The sequence below is a fragment of the Dendropsophus ebraccatus genome, chromosome 4 (assembly GCF_027789765.1).
Source record: "Dendropsophus ebraccatus isolate aDenEbr1 chromosome 4, aDenEbr1.pat, whole genome shotgun sequence".
NCBI lineage: Eukaryota > Metazoa > Chordata > Amphibia > Anura > Hylidae > Dendropsophus > Dendropsophus ebraccatus.
Window position 1 is genome coordinate 114,466,728 of NC_091457.1, and position 27,351 is coordinate 114,494,078.

Genomic DNA, 27,351 nt, shown 5'->3' on the forward strand with positions numbered 1-27,351 from the left:
CTTTGTTTCTTTCTGTCAGCGCCTCCTAGTGGCAGCAGCTATACCCATGGTATCTGTGTCCTCCAATAAGACGCACGAGAAATTAAACTTGCCTAAGGGTACAAACACACACACTGTATACGCAGCAGATACGCAGCAGATTTGATGGTGCAGATTTGATGCTGTGTTCAGTTATTTAGATCTAATCTGCTGCGTATCTGTTGCGTATCGCAGCAGAAGATACGCTGCATATACAGTGTGTGTGTTTGTACCCTAAATGCGGTTTTCCCCCCAGGTAGGAATCATGGCGGAATGGAAAGTACTCTGACTGTTACTCATATCAAATAATCCTCTATCTACAACTTAAAATCTAGGTTTGCTTCGCCAGTGACAATGTTCAAATCAACTAATAATGTACGAGAGGTGAAATAAAGGAAAGACAAAAGAAAAGTCTTTGCTTTTTGGAAATCTCATATTTTCTGTAGCATCTCTTCTTGTCCTGTAGTCTACAAAAGAGACACCAGGGGGTTTTAGAAATGCAGAAATAGCAGTCTGGGCCCATTCACACCTGCAACAAAGTTGCTCTTAGTTGCAAATAAGAGAGCATATAGACAAGAAAATGCTCAGGTCTCATTAAGGGTGAGTTCACACGCTGTGAAATCAGCTGCGGATCCTTCTCTGTCACTTTCAATGAGATTACAAACTTGCAGCAGGATAGTATGTAAAAATCAGCCCCTTTAAACCCCCTGCAGCCCAGTGCACTGCCCCGCCGCAGCCACTGATTGGCTGACCAGGACGTCTAGACGCCAGGAACCCCAAAGCAAGCTGCAATGCAAACCAGTAATTTATGCACCGGGCCATGGGGGGTTAGGGGGCTGACTTCTACATGCTGGCAGCAGGATGACAATCTCATTGAAAGTAACAGGCAAGAATCCGCAGCGGATTTCGCTGCAAACCAAGGGTATAACCTATTTGTATAGGGAATACAGCTGAAGTGGCCAACACTGCTCCCGGTGCAGATCTAGCAGGGCCGGCATAGTTACAATCTTAGGAAAAGTCAGTCATTTACTGTGGACAGCAAAACAGATAAACCCTTCTGACATGTCGAGGATAATGACTCTAGAACATGCCCGTGTTCTGTATAATTTGGAACATACCATTCGTCTCCTGTTCGGTGATGAGGGGTGTACTTTATCCGATACGCAACTGGATCCATCTTCCCGTCCTCCATCACCAACTTCATCCTGAGTGTGGCTTCTCCTTCAGCAAATTTTCCCTTTTTCATTCCCTTAAATCACAAATTATACAGTATTGGCTTGAGTAATATATCCAATGTCCTGCTATAATGGTCACCAAATCTTCAACTTTTTGCTCCTTAAGGAAGCACTCCAGGAATTTTTTTCTCCCTCATTTAAATAGGCAGCTAATGCTGGAGGTGAACTGATCAGTAACATGACAGTTCACAGTGGCAAACAAGCAGCCTCAGGGCAGGTATATAACAACCACATATCCTTATCCCATAGAGATAGCAGCAGCATATAGACATTACTGAGTAGGGAAGGGAGGGGTCTGTGAGCTGCCGGGAGGGATCTGGTTATGTCGGGTGACAAGGGAGAGACCCCTTTGACACACTGGGGGGGGGGGGGGGGGATTTATCAAGACCAGCATACTTGTACGCCGGTCTTAAGCCCCACCACCATACAATCCACTGGAATTACTAAGAGGCGAACAACTCTTAAGTAAATCCAGTGGGACCTGTACTTGCGGATGAGCGGGCCCAGAACCAGGGACTTACAACAGGCATAAGCCATGAAAAAAGTCTGCACCTTTTCCATGGCATGTGCCGGGGCGCTCATTGATAAATGTGCCCCATTAAACACAGTTTTTCTGTTGGCCAGGCTGGTGATCATATGACCCACTTACAGCAATGAAACACATAGGTGCAGCTGTACTTAAATGCAACACATGGCACTGTTGGGACTAGTGATGGTTGGTGTGCATGATATGGGCAAAAGCCCCAAACAAAGCCTCTGCAGTGCTTCTTTAAAGGGAATGAGACATGAACGGCCATCCATACAGTTCTTAAGTACCCCAAATCCACTATAGTGAGATCTGCTCCTTACTAGTAAAACTAAATCACAGTCTTACATAAGATCAGCCTGAACAGGGGTCCCACCCTTTATGACGGCCATATGCTCTATTACGGCATAGGGAAATGGGCTATCCTCTTAGGAAAATCTCAAAAGTTACTTCAAACAGCAGCAGAGATTCCTCAACTGGTCGATCTCTCCATGGCGATGGAGGTGGATTGTGCCCTTTAATTTCCTCAACTTTTTGATGGCAGACATAGGCATGGCCCCTGGAAAATAAGACAAAAACATTTAGTTTTTATGCCAGCAGAGTCACCAAGTATTCATAGAACAATCAATCAGGCGATTTTCTGGACTATGTTTATTACTCCCAAGAAAACGACAATGAGCCTCTCCCAGCCTAAAATGCCAGTGAGTAGCCAATTGGATTGCTCTTTTTTTATCCATTGTTGCACCCCACCTGCTTACTGCATCCTTCTGCATTCTTACTAGTGACGGAGAAGACGTTTCTCTCTCTCTTAGTATTCACCTTTTTATGAGCTCTACCGCCCACTCATACAGCTGGTCAAAGTTATCGGAGGCGTGCGTCACAGCATAGGGATTGTATCCTAGAAAAGGAAACAGATGAATATAGTCTGCAATTCAGCTCCTTTTCCTGCAATTTTCAGATGGATACAGTGAAAATAAGGACAGAGAAACTTCTGGCACCTTCTCAATGATATCACTGAAACAAAAATCTCAAACTTGGTATCCCATATAAGCCGCTGATCTGTGTCATCATAGGTGTTTCTATGTGTTCCACAGATTATCCAAAATGACATTTATCAACTGAATCTGTCTAAACCACAGAAAAGGAAATAGTGGAATTTAAGGACATTCTCCACACTATTATCAAACTCTAATGAGGAAACTGGCATAATTTTGTTTTGGAACAGTACAGAAAGTTTTCATCCGGCTTCCCTAGACACAAAACTAACATATATATCCTTTTCTATCCTCAGAACAATAATCTGTTTAGTCTTGTATTAATAATCCCCAGATGTCATATGGCTGTATACCTAGGAAGATTAGTATTCAGGAATGTGAGCAGCACCACCACCATGTGGCAGATATAGGGTACTACCTCCACAGACTCATACATACCTAGCCATTCCACCATGTCTCTGATGGCTGTGAAATACTTCTCTTCCTCTTTTTCTGGGTTGGTATCATCATATCGAAGAAAACAAATGCCACCATTTGCCTGTGGGCATTTAGCAGAAATAATATTAATAACATAACCTGGTCCCAGGCTTCATCAGCAAGAAAAGCTATTTCAAGCACACTTTATTTAACCAGTTAACAGTCACATGAAAATGTATCTTGTACCACACTTTTACCAAGTACAGTGGTACCTTCGTTTAAGAGTAACTTGGATTAAAAGCGTTTTGCAGGAACAGCTCACAGTTTTTCAGAATTATAACTTGGTTTAAGAATATTGCTTTGGTTTAAGTTGGGAGGGGGAGCGGGGAGGGGCATGAAGTGCACAGGGTGGTCTACAGCCCTGTACTTATTCAGGAAGTCTCCCTCGCCCTCCAAATCATAGCAGATCCACTTCAGGCTGGGGCTTTCATCAAGGGACAGGACTGTGGAGGTAATCTCTTCATATCTATAACCCCTCTCTCCCTGGACAGAGTGCTGCTATACTGTGCCCACATATACCCTGCTCATTACTTCATGCTCCCTGCAGTCTGTCAGTCCTTGTGTTTCCCATCCTCTCCATCACTGCTATAATGTGCCTGCACTTGCACTCAGCTATACACACTGCTGCTATAATATGCCTGCACTCACACTCAGCCAGCCATTCACACTGCTGTATAGAAAAGTTTGTTACTGTCCTCCTGCACAGCTCTGTGATTGGTCCATGCTGAACACACACCCCTTCTCTCTTATAGCAGCCCTGCTTATCTATTCTAGCCTGTTGTACTACGCTACTGCAATCTGCAGTTCCATTCTGTATCTACAAACTGCTGTTGTTTTTACAGGTTTATGCTCTTACTATACATTATACTCCACATGCTGATTGCTATACTGTGCAGTAACTGCAGTAATATATGACACATTCAGCTGTTTCTTATTGGTTTGTTTCACCTGTTCTATGTTATTCAGAATTTAAAAAAAAAACATATTTTTGGGGTGCGGAGACCAGTCACGAACCCAGCCATTTATAATAAATCATTTTTAAATCATTTTCTTTTATTTATTTGAAAGTTGGTGTTTTGTCAGTGCATGTAATAGCTCCGGCTGCAAGCGAGCGCTGATCTGACAGGTGGACGCTCGCTTGCTCCTCCGGGTCGGCCCGTGTAATAGGCTTTAGGGTTTGTATGAGTGGAATCAGTAGGAGGCAAAGGGGGAGGGGGATACAGTGTTGGAAAAAGTAATTATATAAAAATTGTTGGTAAAATTAATAGAGATTGTTTTAATGCAAAATACTACAAATTATTTGTTTCTTTTACTACTTTTCTATTTCTTAAGGCCGTATTACACGCCCTGACTCTGAGGAGCAAACGAGCGCTGTGAGCCCTTGTTTGCTCCTCGTTCCCTGGCTGTAGTGAGCGGTTGAGTCCAGGGGGGGGGGGGTTTCCCGGGTGATCACTGATCGTCCGGGCAGCCCATAGGATGCTGCCGCCAGTCCTATTCCATGGGGCGACGGCAGCAGATTGCTGATACATAAGTCGTTTGTCTTTCAGCTGTCATGAACGATGTCGGCTGATCGTTGCCTCTTATTCCACAGGACGATAATATTTCCGTGGAATAGGGCCTTTATTTTACAGAGTATCTCAAGGCAATATACTGTGGCCACGTTTATTAGGCTCCCAGATGAAAACGACCATTATACAGCAACTGCTATAGGTTACTTCCTAGTCAGATTCTTTACTTACTGCACAGTCGCTACTGACCACCCAACATGTAAAGAGTTAACTGCCGGTAACAGACTCTCCTTCATTCCCGGCAGTGGCAGCAGGGTCTCGGCCATGCAATACAGCCATACTCCTACTGCTCTAGGAAGAAGTGTGGCACAGATGGTGACAGAGGGAGCCTACTCCCTCTATCATTCTCATTACATGGCACTGCCTCTTATCGACTGTGCCTTGTAAAGGGTAAACTGCCAGGACCAGACTCCACCCCATTCCCGGCAGGGTTGCAGTGGCAGAGGGCAAAATTGATTAGGAAAGGGAGGAGTGTTTAAAGGGAACCTGTCACCCCCCCGTGCCAGGGTGACAGGCTCCCGACCCCACGCTAGAGCACCTTATACGTACCTGATCCCGCCGGGTCCCTCTTCTTGAGACGGTCGGGTGACGGAGATGTCAGCGCCCGAAGCCCGGCGCGCGAGCTCCTGAGATGAGCCCAACGCTCATAGAGAATGACGGAGCGTCTGACTCACCAGTCATTCTTTATAAGCGTTGGACTAATCTCAGGAGCGCGCGCGCACCGGGCTTCAGGCGCTGATATCTCCGTCACCTGACCGAATCAAGAAGCGTGACCCGGCAGGATCAGGTACGTATAAGGTGCTCTAGCGTGGGGTCGGGAGCCTGTCAACCCCGCATGGGGGTGGGGGGGGGGGGGTGGGGGGGGGGGGTTGGGGACAGGTCCTCTTAAGATATTCCCAATGCTTTATTTATACAAAAATTCAGGCTACACCACATATAGGTATGTCTAGTCTACTTCTGTAAATGACACAGTATAAAAACATTTCCTCATGTCCGGTTGCATCAAAACGCACAGATGGCCCCAGACCTGCACAAGAATGACACTGGGCATTAGAAGACAACATCGGCTCACCTTTGCGTATCCAAAATTGAAGTTAATGGCTTTTGCGTGACCAATATGTAAAATGCCATTTGGTTCAGGAGGAAACCTTGTTCTCACCTATAAAGAATGTTACAGGTCAAGGCGTTAGAAACATGTTTTGTTCTTGTAAAGCTGCAATTTTTTTTATTTGTGGATTAGACCAAACAGCCCCCCCAAATGTCAGTGTCTTGGACCTATTTGAGTGTGATATGGCAAGACTGGCATATTTTAGGTTCTGAGAACAGTTAGCCTTAAAATACAGTTGAACTTCATTTCTCTATGTTGGCCAAGCTGCCATTTTAGTGTATGTCGGAGCTCCTGACCTCCTCCACCCACACTGCTGTCTTACCTGTCCCCCCGTGATCTCCAGATGTTTCTTTAGCAGATCCATTGTTTTGGGGGTTACAATGTATCCTTCTGCTTTGTAATTCTCACCTAAACAAACAGAAACAGAGACATCAGGTAATCTAATGTATGACCCTTTTAAATTACTGGCATGCAAAAACACACAAGTCATCTGTACAAATTTTAATTGAAAGTAATTACTTTAGTGACCTGAGAGTTATCAGGCTCACAGCAGTAGTACGGAGGAGGACGCCCTGCATTGTCTGAAGATGCATGCTGCTGCCAACCTTTACAGAGAGAGCACAGGTGTCAACCCTGCAGCTGTTGCAACACAACAATTTCCATCAAGCATGGATAGCTAAAGCTTTGACTGTCCAGGCATGATGGAATTGTAGCTTTGCAACAGCTGGATGGCCACAGGTTTGACACCATTGCACAGAAGGAAGCACTTTACAGGGTATTCCCATCTCAGCTTGTTGTTCCCTATCCATAGGATAGGGGATAACAAGCTAATTGTTGGGGGGCAGACCTCTGGGAACCGCACAAATCTCAGGCTGGAGCGTTCACTGCTCCTACGCAGCCAAAATTCTTTTCACCCTCAGTGGAGCTGCTAAATGTTCTAGTATCTCACAGTAAATGCTGTAAAAAGAAAATCACACAGAGATACCATCATCAGTTTCATGCTGCCCAAACCACAGCAGCATGAAACAGACAGGCTCCTTTATTACAGCTGACTATGATTCACTATGAAATGTTGTGCTATTCCAGAGAAATCAGTTATATCATCAGTTGAGAACAGGGCTCCAAGTCACTGGGGTGTCTCCAGATGGTACCTACCCTACCGGCCTGGATTGAGAACTCTTACTTTATACATAAATATGAAGAGATCCGACTAGCCCTCTGGGGAGGTGAGAGGCCACCAGGCATTCCTTTGTGGCACTTCAGAGTAGGGCTGGGCAACATGGCCAAGAAATAAAATCTCAATTTCAAATTTTTTTTTGCTAAACAGCATTTTTTTCCTTGAAGCGTCAGATACTATTTTAATGATGTTGGAGACAACTGTATTGCTTTCCAGTGTAACAGAGCTCCCCTTGTGCCCGCATGTAGTAGACAAGCCCCTTCTGTGCCCCCATATAAGTAGGTTTGCCAAATATGTGGCACCTAGTGTCCCCATATAGTGTCCTCCATTTAGGTAGTGGATAAGGGGTGTAGAAGTACAGGTATAGATGAGGGGTGACTGGGGCAGCTGGGGGGGACTAAGGAGGACTGGGGCAGACTGTGGGGGGACTGAATGGGACTGGGGGCAGCTGTGCACATACCCCTCATCCTCCTGCTCTCACCCTGGCACACACGAAGGTCCCCGGTCTCTGGATGAGGCCCCAGGGACTACAGGATAAGGTGATCACGTCGCTGCCATTACAGGAGCTGTACAGCGATAACGGGGGTCTGCACTGCACCCCCCAATTCCGCTGTACAGCTCCAGCACCCTTAGCAATGTGATCACCTTATCTTGTAGTCTCATCCAGAGACTGGGGTGCGGGACTCTGTAAGGGGCGGATCAGCGGCGGCTCTGCTAGCAAGCACACTGTACCTCCCACCCGCCAGCACACTTTACCTCCAGTTGCTGCCGCGCACCACCAGCAAACCTCACTGCCTGCCGCCGCACAGCCCGCAATGGGGGTGACTGCAGGGGAATTAATTCGATTAATCACCCAGCCCTGATTCAGAGCATTACTTATAGCTGTAATAAGGATGTCTGTCTGTTTCATGCTGCTAATGGTTCAAGGAGCATAAAACCCAATGAAAGGTTCACTCTCTTGTGATCTACTAGAGTACTTGAAAGCTCAGACAAATGCCACAAAGCTTGCAGATCAGTAAAGTTGTTCAATCAAATGGCCCTCTACGTTATCCTGTGGTTGCCCTTATAAGCGAGTTCTTGTAGCGGCAGATAACCTACCAGGCTTGTGGAATTTCAGGGCCTCTCCTCTTAATTGCTCCATCAGAGATGCGGATTCTAGCTTCACTTCACCTACAAAAAGAGGTAAATATTTTATATAGTGCCAACATATTCTATAATGCTGTATACATTGTACTGAAATCCCTGTAGTCAATGAGGATATAAATAAACCGCATCAGTATGGGTCCGCTACAATCAACCACAGCAGCTTTCTATGCACGTGCTGTATAAATTTACTGCTGAGAACTGGATAGGATGCCATTAGTAAATGTGAGTTGTAATTACTCAACTGTCCACTAGGCGGCAGCAGTCAGTCATATCTTAGGATTCCATCTCCTTCCCATACTGTATATACATTGTATTAGAGGAGATTTCCAGGAAATTCTAGCTAATCTCAACCCCGGTTTTCTAGGAATCTAGGAATTATGCGAGTGCCGTCATTACAGCGGTGCAGAGACGTTAGCATGGGAACTGCACGTGACTTCTGAGCACACTGCAGCTCAGGACTTCACTGGAATTTTAATCATTACACAGCGCCCAATTAGGAAGATTATTTTGTCCAATGGAGGATTAGATCCTAGGGATAAAGGAAAACTAAAAGGCTTCGACTTTATACTGTCACATGTGGTCACCCACTATTGAGGCCTGCAGAATATGCTGGTCCTTGTGGTGCCTCCTACTGAAAAGTTTTCACCGCCATTCTTTGTGGCACGCACCTCGGGTTTCAATAACGAACGCTGGCTATAAAAGCCATATTGTTAAGTATGAAAGGTTTTCGTCTCTTTATCCAATAATTCCCCTTTGTAGTAATGAGTAGAAGCCTAGGAAACCGAATGGAAAATCAGCCAGTGCACTGAGCAATCATTATCCTGAGCATCGGCTGTCAGCTTAGAACAACACAGGCGTGCCTAAAAAACGGGGAGTCTGACAGGCCGTCAATGCCCCCCTCCCCCACTCACTACGCCTTTCCCTTCAGCGGCACAATTACATACACACTAGAGAGAAAACACAGCAGGACAATCCAGCGCCTGTGCACTCTGCAGGCCACCATGCTGAATCCAATCTCACCTTACAATATGATCTACACATCACCCATGGTGCCAGATTACCAAACATTCTGGACTATCAGAGTTCAAGAAACACTACAGATGTCAAGCTTGGTCACATGATGCCCACTGTGCCACAAATAAAACAAAATACCTTTTAGGTCAATGATCAACATGGTAAAAATCATGCCTGTCAGTAGTCACCACTAGGGGGTGCTCACTGTGTACAACTATAAATCTAAGGGGGGGGGGGGGGGGAGACAGAAACAAACTCCCTCTAGTGGTGGCAGAAATTATTATTATTATTTTTTAAATCAACTTTTCAGGCTGGCGTGGATTTCAGGGGGCGCTGAAGTGCCTGGATTTATCAAAAGCATGGGTCTTCAAACTGCGGCCCTCCAGCTGTTGCAAAACCACATGATGGGAAATGTAGTATTGCAACAGCTGGAGGGCCGCAGTTTGGAGACCCATGATCAAAAGGAATGCACCTCATGACAAATCCGGCACAATCCTACACTGACGGTGGTGACGTATGAAACGCCTGTCTTTGTAAATTCCCAGTAGTTTTTATGTATTCCTGCCACTTGCATGGAATCATATCATGTTAACAGCACGTGCGGAGGACAGGAGTGCGATACCAGCCTTCACATAATCATGCAGAAAACCTTTTAGCAAAGCAGAGAATACAAGGGAAGAGACTAGCCTTCCATTCCAAGTACAGTCCCCAGGGGCTAAATTAAAACCACACACAGCAGATACAATCCTTCACTACTGCTGGAAAGGAAATTGCAGTCTAGTTAACCCCATCCTGTTTGCAGTTGTAGCCAGGAGCGCACCCTGGAAAATTAGAGGGGTTGTACAGGATTAGAAAAACATGGTCGCTTCCTTCCACAAACAGCACCACACCTGTCCAAAGGCAGTGTCTGGTACTGCAATTTAGCTTTCTTTTAAGTGAATAGCTGCAACATCAGATTCCCGGTGGAGAAGGGTGGAAGAAAGCAGTGCTGCTACTCCTGTTATACCTCTGTAACTTAGAGGGAAGTCAGAGAGGAGCAAGAGTGCTAATGGTGATTCCTAAGCCCATTCGTCTCTAACCCAGAGGTAAAGCAGGAGCAGTGCTATAGTATGCCACAAGGGGTTAAACGTAGAGCTAGTACTACTACCCTAAGAGAGGGAGTATAGTAATAACTGGTTCCAATGGTGAAAAGCATAAATAGGGTAACCACCCTTTTATTTCATTCCATGTACTGGATGTATGTAAATGATGTATAACAACCTGCCTGGATGTTTCCAGACTACTGGCCACCTTCAGGCCAGACAGAGTTGTGGGGCCATCGCATATACGGGTTTCCACGTCTATCAAACATTTATAGTATATCCTGTAGTTATGCCATAAATCAGGAAAGGAAAGAGATTTATTCCGCTCTTGTACTTTCCTCCCCAAGGCTTCTGGATACAGTAAACACCTGCAGTAAACTCTCAGCTGCAAGTAGATATTGGGTCTTCTCACATACAAGAAGGTGTAAGTGTGTGGTGTGAAGGTCCTGGTAACTTCAGACAGGTCTTTTCTATCAGTCCATCACATAAGCTGCATCAAGTAGATAATCTAAGGGTTGTCAGGGCATGCTGGGAGTTGTAGTCTTGTAAAAGCTGGATAGCCCCATGTAGGATACCTAGAACATAACTCTACCCCCTGCTGTAGATACAGGAAGCACAGACAATACCCCTATGAGTAGCAGAGCGGTTGGTGCACAGGATCTCTGCGGCCAGAACTGGTAGCAGCCTATGTGTGAGAGGCGCAGATTGCAGAGATTTCGCCTTAGACAGTGCTGAGTGTGTTCCCCCACAATCTGCAGATTCTCAGAACTGACAGTGTTTGGGTTTCAACTAAGACTTTCCAAGAAAATGAACAGAGCTGTATATAGAGAGGGAGAGCAGCTCTCGACTGGTGTCAGCCCCCCCGACCACTCGCCTCAGCTCAATCATCTCCTTTCTTGACGTTCCTAGAAGACGGCAGGCAGCAAACAATAGAAAGCAGCTGCCCGACTCACAGGCAAGATGGCGCGCTCCCCAGGGGAGAACTGGACCGGGCTGAAGGATTACACAATCCTACTCCTTATATCTCAGCTTGTTAAAGAGAGGTAGTAGCATCATGTAAAAGCTTCCTAACAGGATGCAGCGCTGTGTATACAGAGGATCTTATTCAAAGTTCTAATTTCCTTTATTCTATGGGAATTACATGATTGGTAATTATTAATATTCTATTTCCTTTAGTAAAATTCCTTAAAAAATAACTGAATATAGAAAGGCTGTAGTAAATGAATGGCTCCTTCTGATAAGGAGAGTGATTTAGGGCTGTACTACACAGCACCATCAGATCTGCTAAATCAGCCCTCACTTATTGCACGGGCTGATCTGGAGGAGCAAGCGAGCGCTGACCTGACCTTGCTCCTCATTCTTTACTTGCTCGCTATTAAATGCGTCGACCACGAGCAGGTAAGGAGGGGGGGGGGGGGGGTGTCACAAAGGAGATAGCGGCGGTCTACTGCTATTGCTCTTACATAAAGCGACGGCCAACAGACCATTGCTATCATTCTAGTTTTTTTTCAACATCGTCCATGTCGGCTGATCGTTGCTTTTTAACAGGAGCTATTAACACCAAGCAATTATGGGCCGTAACAGACGATAATTGGCCAAATACAGCCAATAATCGCTTGGTGTAATAGGGCCTATTACATGACTTGACTATCATGCAGCAAGGGCTGCATGGACATAGTTAAAGATGTCCCTGCAGCCTTTGCTTTTGGTGTAAAATAATAAAGTACATACGTTACCTGTCCACAATCCCCGATTCTTATGCAGTGATTAGTGCCGCGATCCGCACTAGGACATGTCCTATTCTTTTTGCGGTGTGGGCCGTGGCACGGATCACGTGAATGGCCAATTTTACGGGACGTGTAAATGCAGCCTAAGACGTGTCCAGGTGAGATAATCCTGCTAAATGGACTGTATACAGTAAAAAGCTGCAACATAGCTTTCCCAGTAATTGATCTTATAAACACCGATGTCTCTAGTATTACCCAGCCCTCCCCTAATCTAGCTTTATCCCTCACAGCTGCCAGGACAATGCTGTCGCCTTCTTTATCACTCTGTGATTGGGGAAAAAGCAGATCACAATTAAACATGCGGCGGCTGCCAGGAGTGTCCACCACCATTACTTTCTGAAATGTCTCTCTACTCAGCCAGATCATGTCCAGAAAGTTACACACCTTACTTCTAAAAAAATAAAACGAAGGGGGGGGGGGGGGGGGGCCCCTGTTGAACTAACCCATCAATAATGCAGTGTGTTCCTTGTGAGCAGGGAACCCTCCCAATTGGCAGAAGGCAGCGTCTTAATGTCACCTTCTAGCACCTTGAAAGAATATCATCATCAGACTCCTCTCGCAGCCCGCAGAGGCCCCTTGGAAATTGGGCCATCTTGTTACCAGCCGCCTCTAATTGCTATATAAACAATCCTCAGTGCCATTGGTATAAAAGCCGAGTGAACGGAAAGCCCAGACATGGGAACACGTGGTTAACCCTTTCCTCACTTCCCCCTCTGCAAAAATGGAAAGAGAATCAGCAATAGTATTGATAGAAAAAAAGAAAAAAATTATAATATATATATATATATATATGTAGTTTTATTACATATACACAGCGGGGGAGAGATATCAAAGGGTGTAAAGCATACACTGGTAAAAACCACCCACAGCAACCAATCACAGCTCGGTTTTTATTCTACCGGGTCCGTAAACTAAGCTGTGAATGGTTGCTGTGTTACACCAGACATATTTTACACCCTTTGATAAATATGGGCCAGTGTGTGTATGTGTGTGTGTGCATGTATACACACATTCCTTTAATGTAATATGAATGAAGATAATTGCTGGATGAACAACTGATCCTTGTAAAGTAGAAATAACTTATGAAGGTAGGAGGCCCTTAGCAATGCAACCCAAAATCATTTTTATATTTTTAGGTCTGGAAAGGGGTTGTTGGGGGCACTTCCTAAGTTTTTCTCTCCATTCTCCCAGTTGTTTCTGGGAAATTCCACATTATATTGCAATTCTGAGCTGGAAACAAAGTGGCGGATAGTCAGATGAAGCAGGAAAGTCCCAGGAAATGACTGTAGCCAGCATTCCTGCTGCTACTTTCCTTCCCTCTCTCCCTGCGAGATGTGATGTGATGTACTGTAATGTATTGAAGATTTCACAATAAAGAACACATTTTTGGTCATTGAGTGCAATCTATTGCTTTCTTTTTTGGATTGTGCTACTGGATGTATGTGCCATGCATAAGGACTGCTACCAGGCACTGGCATCTCACACTATATGTTCCACCACTGTTGCATTAACACTGTGCATAAAAATAGATTAATTGCTGGACTCACTAAGGATAGTGCCCCCCCCTTTTCTCTGTGGCTTTTGTAATATAAATACTATATTATGCTCCTATGTACAAGAATATAATATAACTTATATAATACGGCCTCCGATGTACAAGAATATAACCACTATAATACTGCCTTTTATATAAAAGAATATAACTACTATAATACTGCTCCCTATGTACAAGAACATAAATATAACTACTATAATACTGCCCCCTATGTACAAGAATATAACTACTATAAGGGCCCTATCTGGCCGATTATCGTTCCGTGTATTAAACACACCAATCAGCCGATGACAACAATCATCGGCTGATCGTTGATTGAGGTTTGGACCTATATTTGTCTGGCGCCGACCGCGCATTATTACGTGTAAGTGCGATGCGCGGCCGAAGGCTGACGATTTGCAAAGTGTATACTTTACCTATCCATGGTCCAGGGCTCCCCCTGCGCTCTGCTTCTCCCAGAGTCCCGCGCGCTGCAGCTTCAAAACAGTCTTTCTGAGCCGACAGGCCACTCAGCCAATCACTGGCCAGTCAACTGAGACAGGACGCTCTGAAGATGCAGTGCACGGGACCCGGGGAGAAGCAGAGCGCAAGGGGAGCCCTGGACCATGGAAAGGTAATGTATGCAGTTTTAGCAAGGGCTGCAAGGACATAGTTTCCTATGTCCATGCAGCCCTTGTTAAACAATTATCAGGCCATGTAATAGGCCCTGTAAACGAGCGCCAATCTGGCAGATCGGCGCTCGTTTACAGTTATTATCGGGCCGTCTAATAGTACCCCAATACTGCCACTATGTACAAGAATGTAACTACTATAATACTGCTCCCTATGTATAAGAATATAACTACTATCATACTCCCCACTATGTACAAGAATATAACTACAATAGTATTGTCCCTGATGTACAATTATATAACTACTATAATACTACCCCCCCTAAACAACCATATGCAACTGAACTGAACAAATTAGTTTATTTAATGTGAAAATTGATAGGAGTTTGGAGTTCAGACCAGTTTGTTGCCGCCAGAAAAATTGTATAAATTTCTCACAAACCTATTCACCGGATGATTTGACCTATTTGAGCTCAGGGATGCCATAAGCTCCATAATGTGACATCTCCCACAAACATAAGCCAGCCATGAAAAATAACATCCGACATATACTCGGATTACAAGCCGAGCCACAACGTAACCCAGTGAACAGCTTTTACTGTTTGATAGTGAGGAGTGACTCTCTGCACTACGGAACGAGATAAGTATGTGAACAGAATGCGATGCAGGTTGTAACCAACAAGTTTCAGGGCAGCGTCTCAACAAGAATGTCAGGTATGTGGTTAACAAGAGGACGCAGCTTTGACGGGAAACCCGAATGTCTTTTGACTGTGGTATTTCGAGAAAGAAAAAAAAGGAGAGAGTTCATAGAGAGTGTAGAAGAAAATCAATATGTTACTCACTATTCACAGCTGCATCGTTTTTTTTCTCCGATTCCACAACTTTCTGCTTTGCTGCCTGAATGCAATAAAATAAAACACACTTATGAATGAATAATGTATACACTGAGCTGGTGATGAAGATCTGGGAAAGCTGGGTGTCAACATGGCTCCTGTCGGTTTTAAAACCTGATCACAAACATTTGCAATGACACAAGGGTTGTAGAGGTTTATATCAACTCATTGCTAGTCACAGTTGCCATTCTGGGTCCAAGGAAAGATAAATTGCAGACGCAATAGTGGCAATATTGGACACATTGGAATACATTTCAACTTCTGAAGATGTAAAGCCAAGACAGGACTAGGGCGGGGATACCAAGTGCAGAAAACACTGCATTCCATGTGCTGCTCAAGTAGTCATATCAGTGGCCACATCAAAGAACCAGATAAGCTCATCAACCATTGTTCCCGTTATCTTTCTAAATAAACCGCCCACAGGCAAAGCCTTCTGCACCACTCCCTTTCTATGGAGAGGATGAATTCGCTTATCAGGCAAGGGAAACTAGAGGGGAGGGTGTGGGGGAGAGAAGCTGGAAGACCATTGTCCCTGGATAAAAAAAAAAAAAAAAATTAAATAAAAAATAATAGTATAGTGTAAATCTGTAAACATAACACTAAAAGCCCTATTACAGGAAACTATTAACGTCCGATAATCGTTTAGTGTAATAACACATGTGAAAAGCCCATTGTGCTTGTCGGCTGATCGTAGTCTTTCAACATGTTGAAACAGCACAATAAAGGTCAGCGACAGTCAGCTGCGAGTTGCTCTATGTAATGGGATCTACGGCAGAAGACCGCAGCTAACTCTGATCGTCAGCCTAAACAATCTACGGATTGTCCAGACCAACCCTCCCCATTCGCTGTCTGTGCATGTAGTAGCACGGGCAGCGAGCAGGGAACAAGGAGGAAGCAACCCGACAGGTGAGCGCTCCCCTCATTATCGTACTGTGTAATATGGCTTTAAATGCAGCCTATAATGAAATAAAGAATCTCCCAGGCTCATCAGGAATGACCATTTGCATAATCTGGCCACTAGAGTGCACTGCAGTGCATAGCATGTATGGGATTCCAAGTACGTATAGTCAGATATAAATTCTGTCTATCCGCTACATCCACTACTTATTATTTCAGATTTGCAATAGGTTTGCAGTCTCAGCGGATTCAATATGCTTCCCCATTAGAAAAACATAAGCATAATGCTACAACCTTCTCCAGACCATTAAAGTGTTCACCAAGGACTTACGCTCCTTTTTAATGAATACCCCCGGCCAACAACCACAGGATGCACCTAATGCTCCATCTTGACTTGCATAACCAACGCCGTCATCTTATAATAATTGCCTCAAATACGAAGCTACAGTTTATGCCACCAATGAGCCAGCAGCTGCAGGAAGCGTGCCCATCCCCCGACAGCTACACACTGTACTGATAAGTAGTTTATAGCTAGGCAGTTTTTACAGCTGCTGGTTTGTAAGAAGCAGATGGTAACATAGCCGAGTTCCAGTATACTGCGCCAATAGATAATAGGAAATTGCTTTAAAGGGAACCTGTCACCCCCCGTGCCGGGGTGACAGGCTCCCGACCCCCGTTAGAGACCCCTATACTCACCTCATCGCGCCGGGTCCCGCTTCTGGATTCGGTCGGGTCCCGGAGATCTCAGCCGCTGCAGCCCGGCGCGCGCGCTGACAGATGAGTCCAACGCTCATAGAGAATGACGGAGCGCTGGACTCTCCTGTCATTCTCTATGGGTGTTGGACTCATCTCTCAGCGCGCGCGCCGGGCTGCAGCGGCTGAGATCTCCGGGACCCGACCGAATCCAGAAGTGGGACCCGGCGGGATGAGGTAAGTATAGGGGTCTCTAACGGGGGGTCGGGAGCCTGTCACCCCGGTACGGGGGGTGACAGGTTCCCTTTAACAATTCCATAATATTTGATGGAAAGTGAATGGCTGCTGTACACTTTTATATAGGAGCCCAACTCGGCTCCTTATTGCAGCTTTCCTGCAGTATTGCAGAAAGGTAAACCTGACAAAGGTCAATTGCCTCCCATCAGTGGCAGCGACATTGGAGCAGGGTTTATCCATACATTAACATGACATTATTGTATTACATTACAGGTAATACGCTCCCTGTAAACCTCCAGTGAAGCATAAAGTCTCCCTGTTAGGGGAGGTTAAATTGGGAAGTAATGACCTACAGAAAGTTCTTTTACTGCAGGAAGAGCAGACTGACCGTCTCCGATGGTGGAATGTAAAAGGACTGGCCAGGCAGTTGTGGAGGATTACGGTGCATCAAAGCGACCTCTGTCATACAAGGGTCACACAAATCACCTATTTTCTGTCAGATGCAACAAGTCAACAAAATACCTTTGGTTTTTTTTCAAGATCGGCTTCTGTCTTGGGGCCAAGTAAGTGCAGAACCTGCGGTGGGCAAACGGAGTGAGAGGTCATAGGTTAATAGCTGACAGGTCAAAGGAAGCTCTGAGAAAACTGCTGGGAATGTGGATGAGAAATTGCACTCTCATCACTCGCACGCAAAATTATTCTAAGCAATTATCTAGCAGACAACAAATACACTCAGAATCATTCGCCTCTTCGTAAATACAAAATTTCAGACCTCCTAAGATAAGAATATTCCCCCATGATGGATTAGTAAGGACAGAGCAGACCAGGGTCAGGTTCAGTGTCAGAGATTAGCATGTAGGGGCTGAAGAGGTGCCAGAGGCAACGTATGGCTACTATTATGATGGATAACTGGGCACCCAATTATTTCATTAGGTCCAGTATGAAGTCAGCCAAACACAGACTATTGTTTCCCTACCTCTTTAGGAACATGTACAATCAATGTGGCAGAGTGTGCATGGATGAAAATGACTGCCATACACCTGACCCCACTTATCCTTGAAGAAACAAAAGGATTGGAAGGGTCAAAATTCAACCTTGTTCAGTCCTTGCCCGGCTGCCCCAACTGGAAAGGGCTATACATAACAGACATACGGGGGCAGAAAGTAACCCCTCTTACCTGCATGTCTACTTCATTCTTAATGATTTTCCCATCAGCCCATTTGAGTCTGTTCCTTGCTTCCCCTACAACAATAAAATACATGAAATGGTCACTGCATTAAAGGCAGTCCTAGCATGCCTGCTATGACACCCAATGAAGGGCACCAAATCAAAGTGCTTTCACTATGCAAACTACAGTGTGTCTATCAGATAGGCCGAGAGCCACTGAGTGCATAGACCCACAGCTTGCAGACCAGAAAGACAGGCTTGAAGTTAACTTAAAGGGGTTATCCAGTATTAAAAAAAAAAAAAGCCACAGCTACTTGTTTTGCAAAAAATAATGTCACCTGTCCCAGGTTGTCACATTTGTTACAATTCAGCTCCATTCACTACAAAACCTTAGCCAAAGAGAGGACAAGAGCTGGAAGAAAATAGACATGTTTCTAATGCCCCTATTCCACGAGTCGTTTGTAGGAGCAAACGAGCGCTATTAGCGCTCGTTTGCTCCTCGTTCCCCGCTCGCTGCCGCCGCTATTCAACGCGGCGTCGGCGAGCGGGTGAGTGCGGGAGGGGCGGCGGGGAGCTGCTGGGGGGGCTGCCCGGGGGATCGCTGATCGTCCGGGCAGCCCATAGGATATAGCAGCATCTGCTGCCAACGGTCCTATTCAACGGAGCGACGGCAGCAGATCGCTGCTATATCAGTCGCTTGTTTTTCAACATGTTGAAAAACAAGCGACTGCAACGATCAGCCGACATGAACGATGTCGGCTGATCGTTGCACTCTATTCCACGGGACGAATATCGTTCGTAGCGGCTGTTATCGGCCGAATACGAACGATATTGCTCCTCTAAACGACCCGTGGAATAGGGCCTTAAGCCTGGATAAACCCTTCAAATTGTGTCTGGCTCCAACAATGATGTGATACAGAAAGGGCACGAATATTTAATTCCCTTTCCAATATGGTGGCAGATGACCATTAAAGTAGGCTGGTCCACACTGAGTTTTTGCAGTCCGCTTTTTACATCCATTTATGCAAAAAAATAAAAATAATATAATATAAATATATTATTGTGTGTGCATCCATTTTGATGCATTTTCCAATTAACTTGCATTATTAAATAAAGACAATGAATCAAAAAAACAGATCAAAATGCATAAAACAGATGAAAAAAATGGACTGCAAAAGCGCAGTTTGAACCCAGCCATATAAAGAAATAGTAAACGATGTCTCACCCATTAGAAGACCCATATTAAAGCGATACCGCTCGGCCAACAGTGGCTCTTTATACTTCTGGATAACAGCTTCAACCTAAAAAGAGGGAAAGGGAATCAGCAAATATAACTCAGCGGTCACTGTTCATTTTCCTACATCAAGCGGGATTATGGTGTCTGATGTGAAGATGACACTCCCTCAAGGGAAATTATCAGAACCAGCAAAGAATCAAGGGATATTTTAGCTATGACCAGACCAAACTCGGAACGCAGCTTTGGAGTATAATACAGCCTGTAACTCTGCAAACATTAAAGGTATTCCCATCTCAACTTGTTATTCCCTATCCACAGGATAGAGAACAACAAGGTAATCACTTGGGGTCCAACCACTAGGACCCCCAAAAATCCTGAGAATGAAGACATTGTCTTGCAAAGAATGGAGCACATAGCCACTGGTCTATACTTTCTCTATAGGGACGCTGAAAGCTTCCAAACTCGGAAGTGTTTAACAGCCCTATAGAGAATGAATTAGGTACTCCCGGCTGGGGTTATTTTTATTGTACGGCCGGGGAAGGGGTGGAAATAGGGGCTGCCGGTCGCTTACCTCCCCGGTTCCAGCGCGGGTCCCGTATCGTGCCAACCCGTTCTCCCGTCCCGCTGCCTGGTCTGAGCTGCAGCTTCGGACGTGATGTCTCATGGCAGCTCAGCTATTCAGCAGTCGTAGGGGGATCGCCTTGGCCACTGAATGGGTGAGCTGCCTTGAGACGTCACATCTCAAGCCGCAGCTCAGACCAGGAAGTGGAAGGTGGACGGGAGAACCGGAGCTGCGCTTTCTGAGACCCGGCGCTGGAACCGGGGAGGTAGGTGACCGGCAGCCTCTATTTCCACCCCTTCCCCGGCCATACAATAAAAATAACCCCAGCCTGGAGTACCCCTTTAAGCTCTCCATTTATTGCAGGGCAATTGAGTCTTTGTTTTCGGGATAAGTGGGGTTCCTGACAATCATTTTTTCTTTTCTTTTTTTAAAATGGCAGTGCCTAATTAAGACTTGTCTGTTGAACCGAACTCTCTGCTGGTTTTTTTTTTTTTTTTTTATTAAAGCGACACTGTATCCACCAACCCTACCCACCAAACTGATAGTACCATCATAAGTACCATCCATATTATGAGAGTAAATCCTTGCTGGTAGTGTCTTTTAAAATGTGCCTGGTGCCTTTATTAGAGCAAAAAAACATCTTAATTTGTAGCAGGCAAGTCAAACTGGTGAGGCCTAGAGTGTCTGTCCCAGGTCTGAGACGCCTCTCCGTTTCTTCTTCCCCACCCTCCTCATCAGTAGGAATACCCCAAGGCAGGATTCCTCCTATGAATATCTTGTCTAAACTGCACGTGTGCAGTAGCAACACGTGCAGTTTAGACGAGCGATGAATAGAAATTCTACCTGGGGGTGTGGTGTTCATAATGATGAGGAGGGTAGGGAAAAAGAAAGGAGAGGCATCAAAAACCTGGGACAGACACTCTAGGCCACACCAGTTTGATTTGCCTGATACAGATTAAAAGATCCCTTTTTGCTCTAACCAAGGCACCAGGCCCATTTTAAAAGACACGCCTGGTAAGGATTAAGGGTCCTATTCCACGGCCCTGATGATCGTGAAACAAGGGCTGCAGGGACATAGTTACCGATGCCCTTGCTTCATACATTACCTGTCCAGGCGCAGGTTCAGACAGGCCGCTCCGAAGCCGATGCTGCCGCCCGGGACCGGGAGAAGAAGACCTGCAGCCTGGACAGGTAATGTATGGTTCTGCTGAAATCGTCCGTTGCCGCTGCGCACCGCTATTCAACAGTAGCGATGCGCTGGTGGCAAACAACGATTTTAGGTCTGAACCTAAATGAACGATCAGCCAATGACACGATCATCGGCTGATCGTTCTCTCTATTCCACTGAGCGAAAATCGGTCCGATTCAGCCGATTATCGCTCCTGTGGAATAGGCCCCTAACCTCATCAAATGGATGATACTACCGATTTGGTGGATACAGAGTCACTTTAAATGGTGTAACCTCAGGAGCTAAGCAAACAGGAGGTTACCTTTGACCTTTTTACCTTTGGTAATTAGTTCACCTAAACTAGAATAATGTACCAACAGCCGTCATTGCGCTGATGGGCGGCCGAACCACAAAATGAAAGACGTAATTTTGAACTCAAAATGACTAGCGTCATTTTTTTCTTTTAAAAACTCAACAGAAAAAAAACATTGTGGTAACATAGCCTAGAAGTCCCCACCATTTAAAATGAGAGATTCTAGATTTGAAAGATAAGTCTGTGACATCAAGTCCTGAAGAACCTGCATCCTGTATTTATTCTTATGTAAATGCTGCAAGAAGCCGGCAGATGAAATTACTCACAGCTTCTTCTATTTGCTCTGGTGTGACAGTAACCCCGACTCCAGATTCTCTCTCAAAATCAGAAATATTGATGGGGTCCAGGGGATGGCCCTTCACATATTCCAAGGCGGCTGCAGATAATAAAGAAGAATCAAAGGAATGGAAAGGGTGAGGAGGTTGGTACACAATTAATAAGAAAAGCACAAAGCAAACTGCCAAGGGGAGGAAGGAGAAGAGCAGGTAATGAAGTTAGGAGGACAGGAGCAGGGTGTGCGGACACTGTGATCCACGCTGAAGCCAATTTAATTGATAACACAGAGGTTTAATAAAACAGTTTTTCGGAGTAAATCTCAGAGGACACAAAGACAAGAATTTATAAGTATCCTGAGGTGAACCTGCACAGGCCAAGTCAAGTAATACAAGTATTCTGACCAGTGAGTAAGCCCTTTAAAGGAGTACCCCAGTAAAGGACCAAAGTTATTTATTTATTTATTTTTGATACATTATTTTAATACTTTTACCGCTCACTGTGCAGAAGGTGCGGCAAATAGTGATAATGACAGGCAGATTCCTCTCTGGGTGCTGTATATTGTACTTAGAATATGCTCTGTATAGCAGCACTTGAGCAGAGGACCAGGAACTGCAGGGCTTAGACAGTACTGCAGTTTGCTACATGAATGGTGGCAGCAGAACAACTTTTTTATTTTAACTTCAAAATTTTATTAGCGTTTTTAAAGCAAATGAACCACTAGTACATAGCTTTTTTTGTTTTTTTTCACATGAATAGACCGGCGTTGGGGACGTGGCTCTATTGAATCTAATGGAGCTGCGCCACAGAGGGGAGGGCAAATAGTCAACAGGTTCACCTCCAGCCAGTGCTCTGTAATAGACCAGCGTCATGCACGGGAACTGGGCGCCGGTTCAAAAAAAAACAAAAAAAAAAACAAACAAAAAAAAAAAAAAAAACACAGGCCTATTCATGTAAAAAAGGAAACAAAAAACAACCAAACAACCAAACACGTACTAGTGGTGCATTCGCTTTAAACAACTGTCATTCAACTAAAGCAGGGGTAGGGAATCTTCGGCCCTCCAGCTGTTGCAAAACTACAATTCCCATCATGCCTGGACAGCCAAAGCTTTAGCTGTCCAGGCATGATGGGAATTGTAGTTATGCAACAGCTGGAGGGCCGAGGTTTCCCCATCCTTGAACTAGAGCTGGGCGATATGGCCAAAAAATAAAATCTCGATTTTTTTTAAATTTTGGACGATTCTCGATTTAAATCTCGATTTTTTTTTTTCCTTTTTGCTAAATAAACAGAATAGTTTTGTCCTTGCAGCATCAGATACTATTTTAATGACATTTGAGACAACTGTATTGCTTCTCACTGTAACAGTGCTCCCCTGTAGTAGACAAGCCCCCTGTGTGCCATTCTGGGCCCCCATATAGTATAGATCTTCTTTGTGTGTTTAGTAGTGGAGGTATAGTGGATAAGGGGTGTAGTAGTAGTAGTACAGGTATAGATGAGGGGTGTAGTAGTAGTACAGGTATAGATGAGGGGTGTAGTAGTAGTACAGGTATAGATGAGGGGTGTAGTAGTAGTACAGGTATAGATGAGGGGTGTAGTAGTAGTACAGGTATAGATGAGGGGTGTAGTAGTAGTACAGGTATAGATGAGGGGTGTAGTAGTAGTACAGGTATAGATGAGGGGTGTAGTAGTAGTACAGGTATAGATGAGGGGTGTAGTAGTAGTACAGGTATAGATGAGGGGTGTGGTAGTACAGGTATAGATGAGGGGTGTAGTAGTAGTACAGGTATAGATGAGGGGTGTAGTAGTAGTACAGGTACAGATGAGGGGTGTAGTAGTAGTACAGGTATAGATGAGGGGTGTAGTAGTAGTACAGGTATAGATGAGGGGTGTGGTAGTACAGGTATAGATGAGGGGTGTAGTAGTAGTACAGGTATAGATGAGGGGTGTGGTAGTACAGGTATAGATGAGGGGTGTGGTAGTACAGGTACAGATGAGGGCTGTAGTACAGGTATAGATGGGCAGCTAGGGGGGGACGGAGGGCGACTGGGGGTGACTGAAGGAGGAGTGGGGGTGACTGAAGGAGGAGTGGGGGTGATGGAGGGCGACTGGGGGTGACTGAAGGTGGAGTGGGGGTGATGGAGGGCGACTGGGGGTGACTGAAGGAGGAGTGGGGGTGATGGAGGGCGACTGGGGGTGACTGAAGGGGGACTGGGGGTGATGGAGGGCGACTGGGGGAGATGGAGGGGGACTGGGGGAGATGGAGGGGGACTGGGGCAGCTGGGAATGATTGGGAAAGGAGTACACATAGCCCTCCTCCCCTCACCCCGGCCACACATGCAGGTCCCGGTCTCTGCAGGAGGCTGCAGGGACTGTAGTGGTGATAGCGTCGCTGCCATTACTGGAGCTGTACAGCGGGATCAGGGGTGAAGATCCTGCTGTACAGCTCCAGTAATGGCAGCGACGCTATCACCACTACAGTCCCTGCAGCCTCCTGCAGAGACCGGGACCTGCATGTGTGGCCGGTAGGGGAACGGAACGCTATGTGTACAGCTGGGGGAGGTCGGTCGCGGCTCTGGGGGACTGCCGACCGACCTGCACCTCGCCGCACTTCCCGCCCGCCCGGCACCTCCACGCAGCGCCGCCCCCTCACTTCCCGCCGGCCGTAACCTGCACCTCATGCCCGGCCGGCACCTTCACGCAGTGCTGCCCGCCCTCCATCTCCCGCCCGGCACCTGCACTTCCCGTCCGTCCGCCCGACTGACTCTCCGCGCTTCTCTGCCCGCAATGATTTTTTGTGAAAATCGAATTTACGATTTTCACAAAAAATCAAATCGATTCTAACCTTCTGGGCGAATTAATCGAATTAATTCGATTAATCGCCCAGCCCTACCTTGAACTAAAGAAAGGTTACAACAAAGAAACAGAAGTAAACATTTTAATGAAGTTATATTAAGGCCCTATTACACCAAAAGATGTCTGACAGATTATCTGACAGATTTTTTTTTTTAGCCAAAGCCAGAAGTGGATTTGAAAAGAGGAGAAATCTCAGTCTTATCTTTACGACCTGTTCTCTGTTTATAGTCCATTCCTGACTTTGGCTGAAAAAATCTGTCAGATAATCTGGCAGACATCTTTTGGTGTAATAGGGCCCTGATGCCCTGGTGCGTTTACACAGACAGATTTATCTGACAGATCTTTGAAGCCAAAACCAGGAGCAGACTATAAACAGGGATCAGGTCATAAAGGAAAGACTGAGATCTATCCTCTTTTTTAATCCATTCCTGGCTTTGGCTTCAAAAATCTGTCAGATAAATCTGTCTGTGTAAACGCGCCATTAGGGTCCATTTACACAGAAAGATTATCTGACAGATTATCTGCCAAAGATTTGAAGCCAAAGCCAGAAACAGACTATAAAAAGAGATCAGGTCATAAAGAAAAGCCTGAGATTTCTCATCTTTTCAAATCCATTTCTGGACTTGGCTTCAAATCTTTGGCAGATAATCTGTCAGATAATCTTTCTGTGTAAATGGACCCTTACAAAAGGCACCATTCTTGTTGTCAGTTTGGGTGTGGTCTTCTAGCTCTATTCCACTGAATTGTAAGGCTTCGTTCCCACTGAGCAAAACTAGCGGAATTCCGTGGCGGAGAATGCAGTTAGCCTCCCTCTCATAATGGGAGTCTATGGGAGGCGCGCGCGCCTCCCATAGACTCCCATTATGAGAGGGAGGCTAACAGCATTCCGCGGCAGACAATTCCGCTGCGGAATTCCACTAGTTTTGCTCAGTGGGAATGAAGACTTATAGCACACACAAGCTGAGGACAGGGGTGGTGCCATTTTTGATGGAAAGTGGCTGTGCTTTTATTTATCATGCAAACGTACCCTTACATATCCTATATATGATGTAGATTTTAGTGCACCACGTTTAGTAAATGTCGTACCCTAAAAAAAAACAAAAAAAAAAAAACCTCATTGTTGTCCATAACAACCAATCAGAGCTTACTGTTTATTTCATAAGCTACTGACAAAATTAAAGCTCGGCTGTAATTGGTTGCTGTGGACAACTAAGACTTTTTTATTATTATTATTATTATTATTATTTTTGATAGGCCAACAGTAATGCACTTTGTGCTTATAGTTACCCTAATAGTTATACGTCTAACATAGGAAAGTTACCATTCAGCTGCAGATCGGTGGAGATTTTCTTGTTGATGATGTATTCGACAAGGAACCCCAGTCTCTTGGTATCCTTAAGACGAGTTGACACACTGTAAATGAGGGTGCCGATGACCTTGTCGATGGACGGTCCCAACACGGCCTGGGCCTGAAATCAAGCAAAGGATTTCTTATTACTGATAGGTTAAAAAAATGGCAACTATAAAAAAAAGTATAAGGATGTAATGCACTATTCAAGTCACTAGTGGGGCCCCCGTGACGAGCTGTAATGGCATCCATAGTGGTAGTCACCCACTTATCAGAGACACTATCCTGATGCTGGATGGACTCTTTCTGGTCTTTCAAGAGGTCTCCAGCAGAGCGGGGTAAAGGGTTAATTTTATGAAGCAGGGTCTGTAACCAGAGACTCGTTCCCCCTAACAAGTTCTGAATAGTTTGCCATTTGCCACTGACGTCATTGGACGGCTCTGGTTATGCACTGGTGATTGAACGCTGCAGCCGGAGCTGTGCAACCAGAAACCCAACGTAACACACTGACAATCTAGAAATAAATCCTCCTGAGATTGACAGGCATTACATTTATCAAAGAGCAAGTGCCCGGCTGTCTACGATTAGTAGATAGGATGACATATAGCCCCTGTATTACAGTGTGCAGCAGAATACAAAAGCCAAGGGGAGAACGCAAATCCTGTGTGCGTCTTTGTATATGGAGAAATATATGGATAGGTCGGCTTCACATTGCCGGGTTTTTGGATCTGGAAAATACAAGCCCAATGGCAAACATACCGAATGGTTCATCCTTTAAACTGCATTTTCGGGGGGACACTAGGGTCAGCAGGTGCAAAGCTCAAGGACAAGTGGAGTTCTTATGTATTCTTAGCCGCCCATCTTTTCAGAACCTCTCCTGGTATAAACAAGAAATAAGGAAACCAGAGCAAACCTGTGTGAGATAGCTTGTTTTCTGGTAAATAAGCCGCTTGAACCAGACAGGGCAGAGTATAGAAGTATTGTCATTCCGGACGTTTTATCGGTTCATCTACTAGTCCTAACCCTGTACACAGCTCTAACGCAATCGCCCTATTCAGGTGAATGGAAGCTGATGTCACACAGAATATATATATATATATATATATATATATATATATATATATATATATATATATATATATATATATAGGATTTACACCTTCAGTCTACATGATGCACACGTGGATTACCTTCCTTTGTGCGTGTGTAGGCCAGGGTGGGGGACAGGAAATTACCCATTATTAACTAAACCGGTTCTGTAAAATCCTGGTAACAACCCGACTTATCCCAGAGGATGAAACCTCCCGGACCTGAGGATGTTCCATTAAAGATAATTGATATTTACACGGT

The 27,351-nt window shown here is 45.2% G+C and overlaps 1 protein-coding gene and 1 non-coding gene across 2 annotated transcripts in view; both read right to left on the bottom strand.

The window, feature by feature from the left end:
* QARS1 (glutaminyl-tRNA synthetase 1) overlaps window positions 1–27,351 on the bottom strand; it is a 70,561-nt gene that overhangs the window by 32,031 nt on the left and 11,179 nt on the right. The window contains exons 2-14 of the mRNA XM_069966783.1: window positions 25,975–26,122; window positions 21,793–21,902; window positions 19,412–19,487; window positions 18,197–18,261; window positions 17,542–17,595; window positions 15,142–15,196; window positions 8,203–8,274; window positions 6,250–6,335; window positions 5,892–5,978; window positions 3,213–3,312; window positions 2,599–2,677; window positions 2,230–2,338; window positions 1,137–1,267 (exon numbers count right to left, since the gene is read on the bottom strand). Of these exons, the coding sequence (XP_069822884.1) occupies window positions 1,137–1,267; window positions 2,230–2,338; window positions 2,599–2,677; window positions 3,213–3,312; window positions 5,892–5,978; window positions 6,250–6,335; window positions 8,203–8,274; window positions 15,142–15,196; window positions 17,542–17,595; window positions 18,197–18,261; window positions 19,412–19,487; window positions 21,793–21,902; window positions 25,975–26,122 (1,172 nt within the window). The remainder of the gene's footprint in view (window positions 1–1,136; window positions 1,268–2,229; window positions 2,339–2,598; window positions 2,678–3,212; window positions 3,313–5,891; window positions 5,979–6,249; window positions 6,336–8,202; window positions 8,275–15,141; window positions 15,197–17,541; window positions 17,596–18,196; window positions 18,262–19,411; window positions 19,488–21,792; window positions 21,903–25,974; window positions 26,123–27,351) is intronic.
* On the bottom strand, window positions 390–521 carry LOC138790430 (small nucleolar RNA SNORA14). Its single transcript, XR_011363086.1, has one exon. It is a non-coding gene; the product is annotated as a small nucleolar RNA SNORA14 (small nucleolar RNA).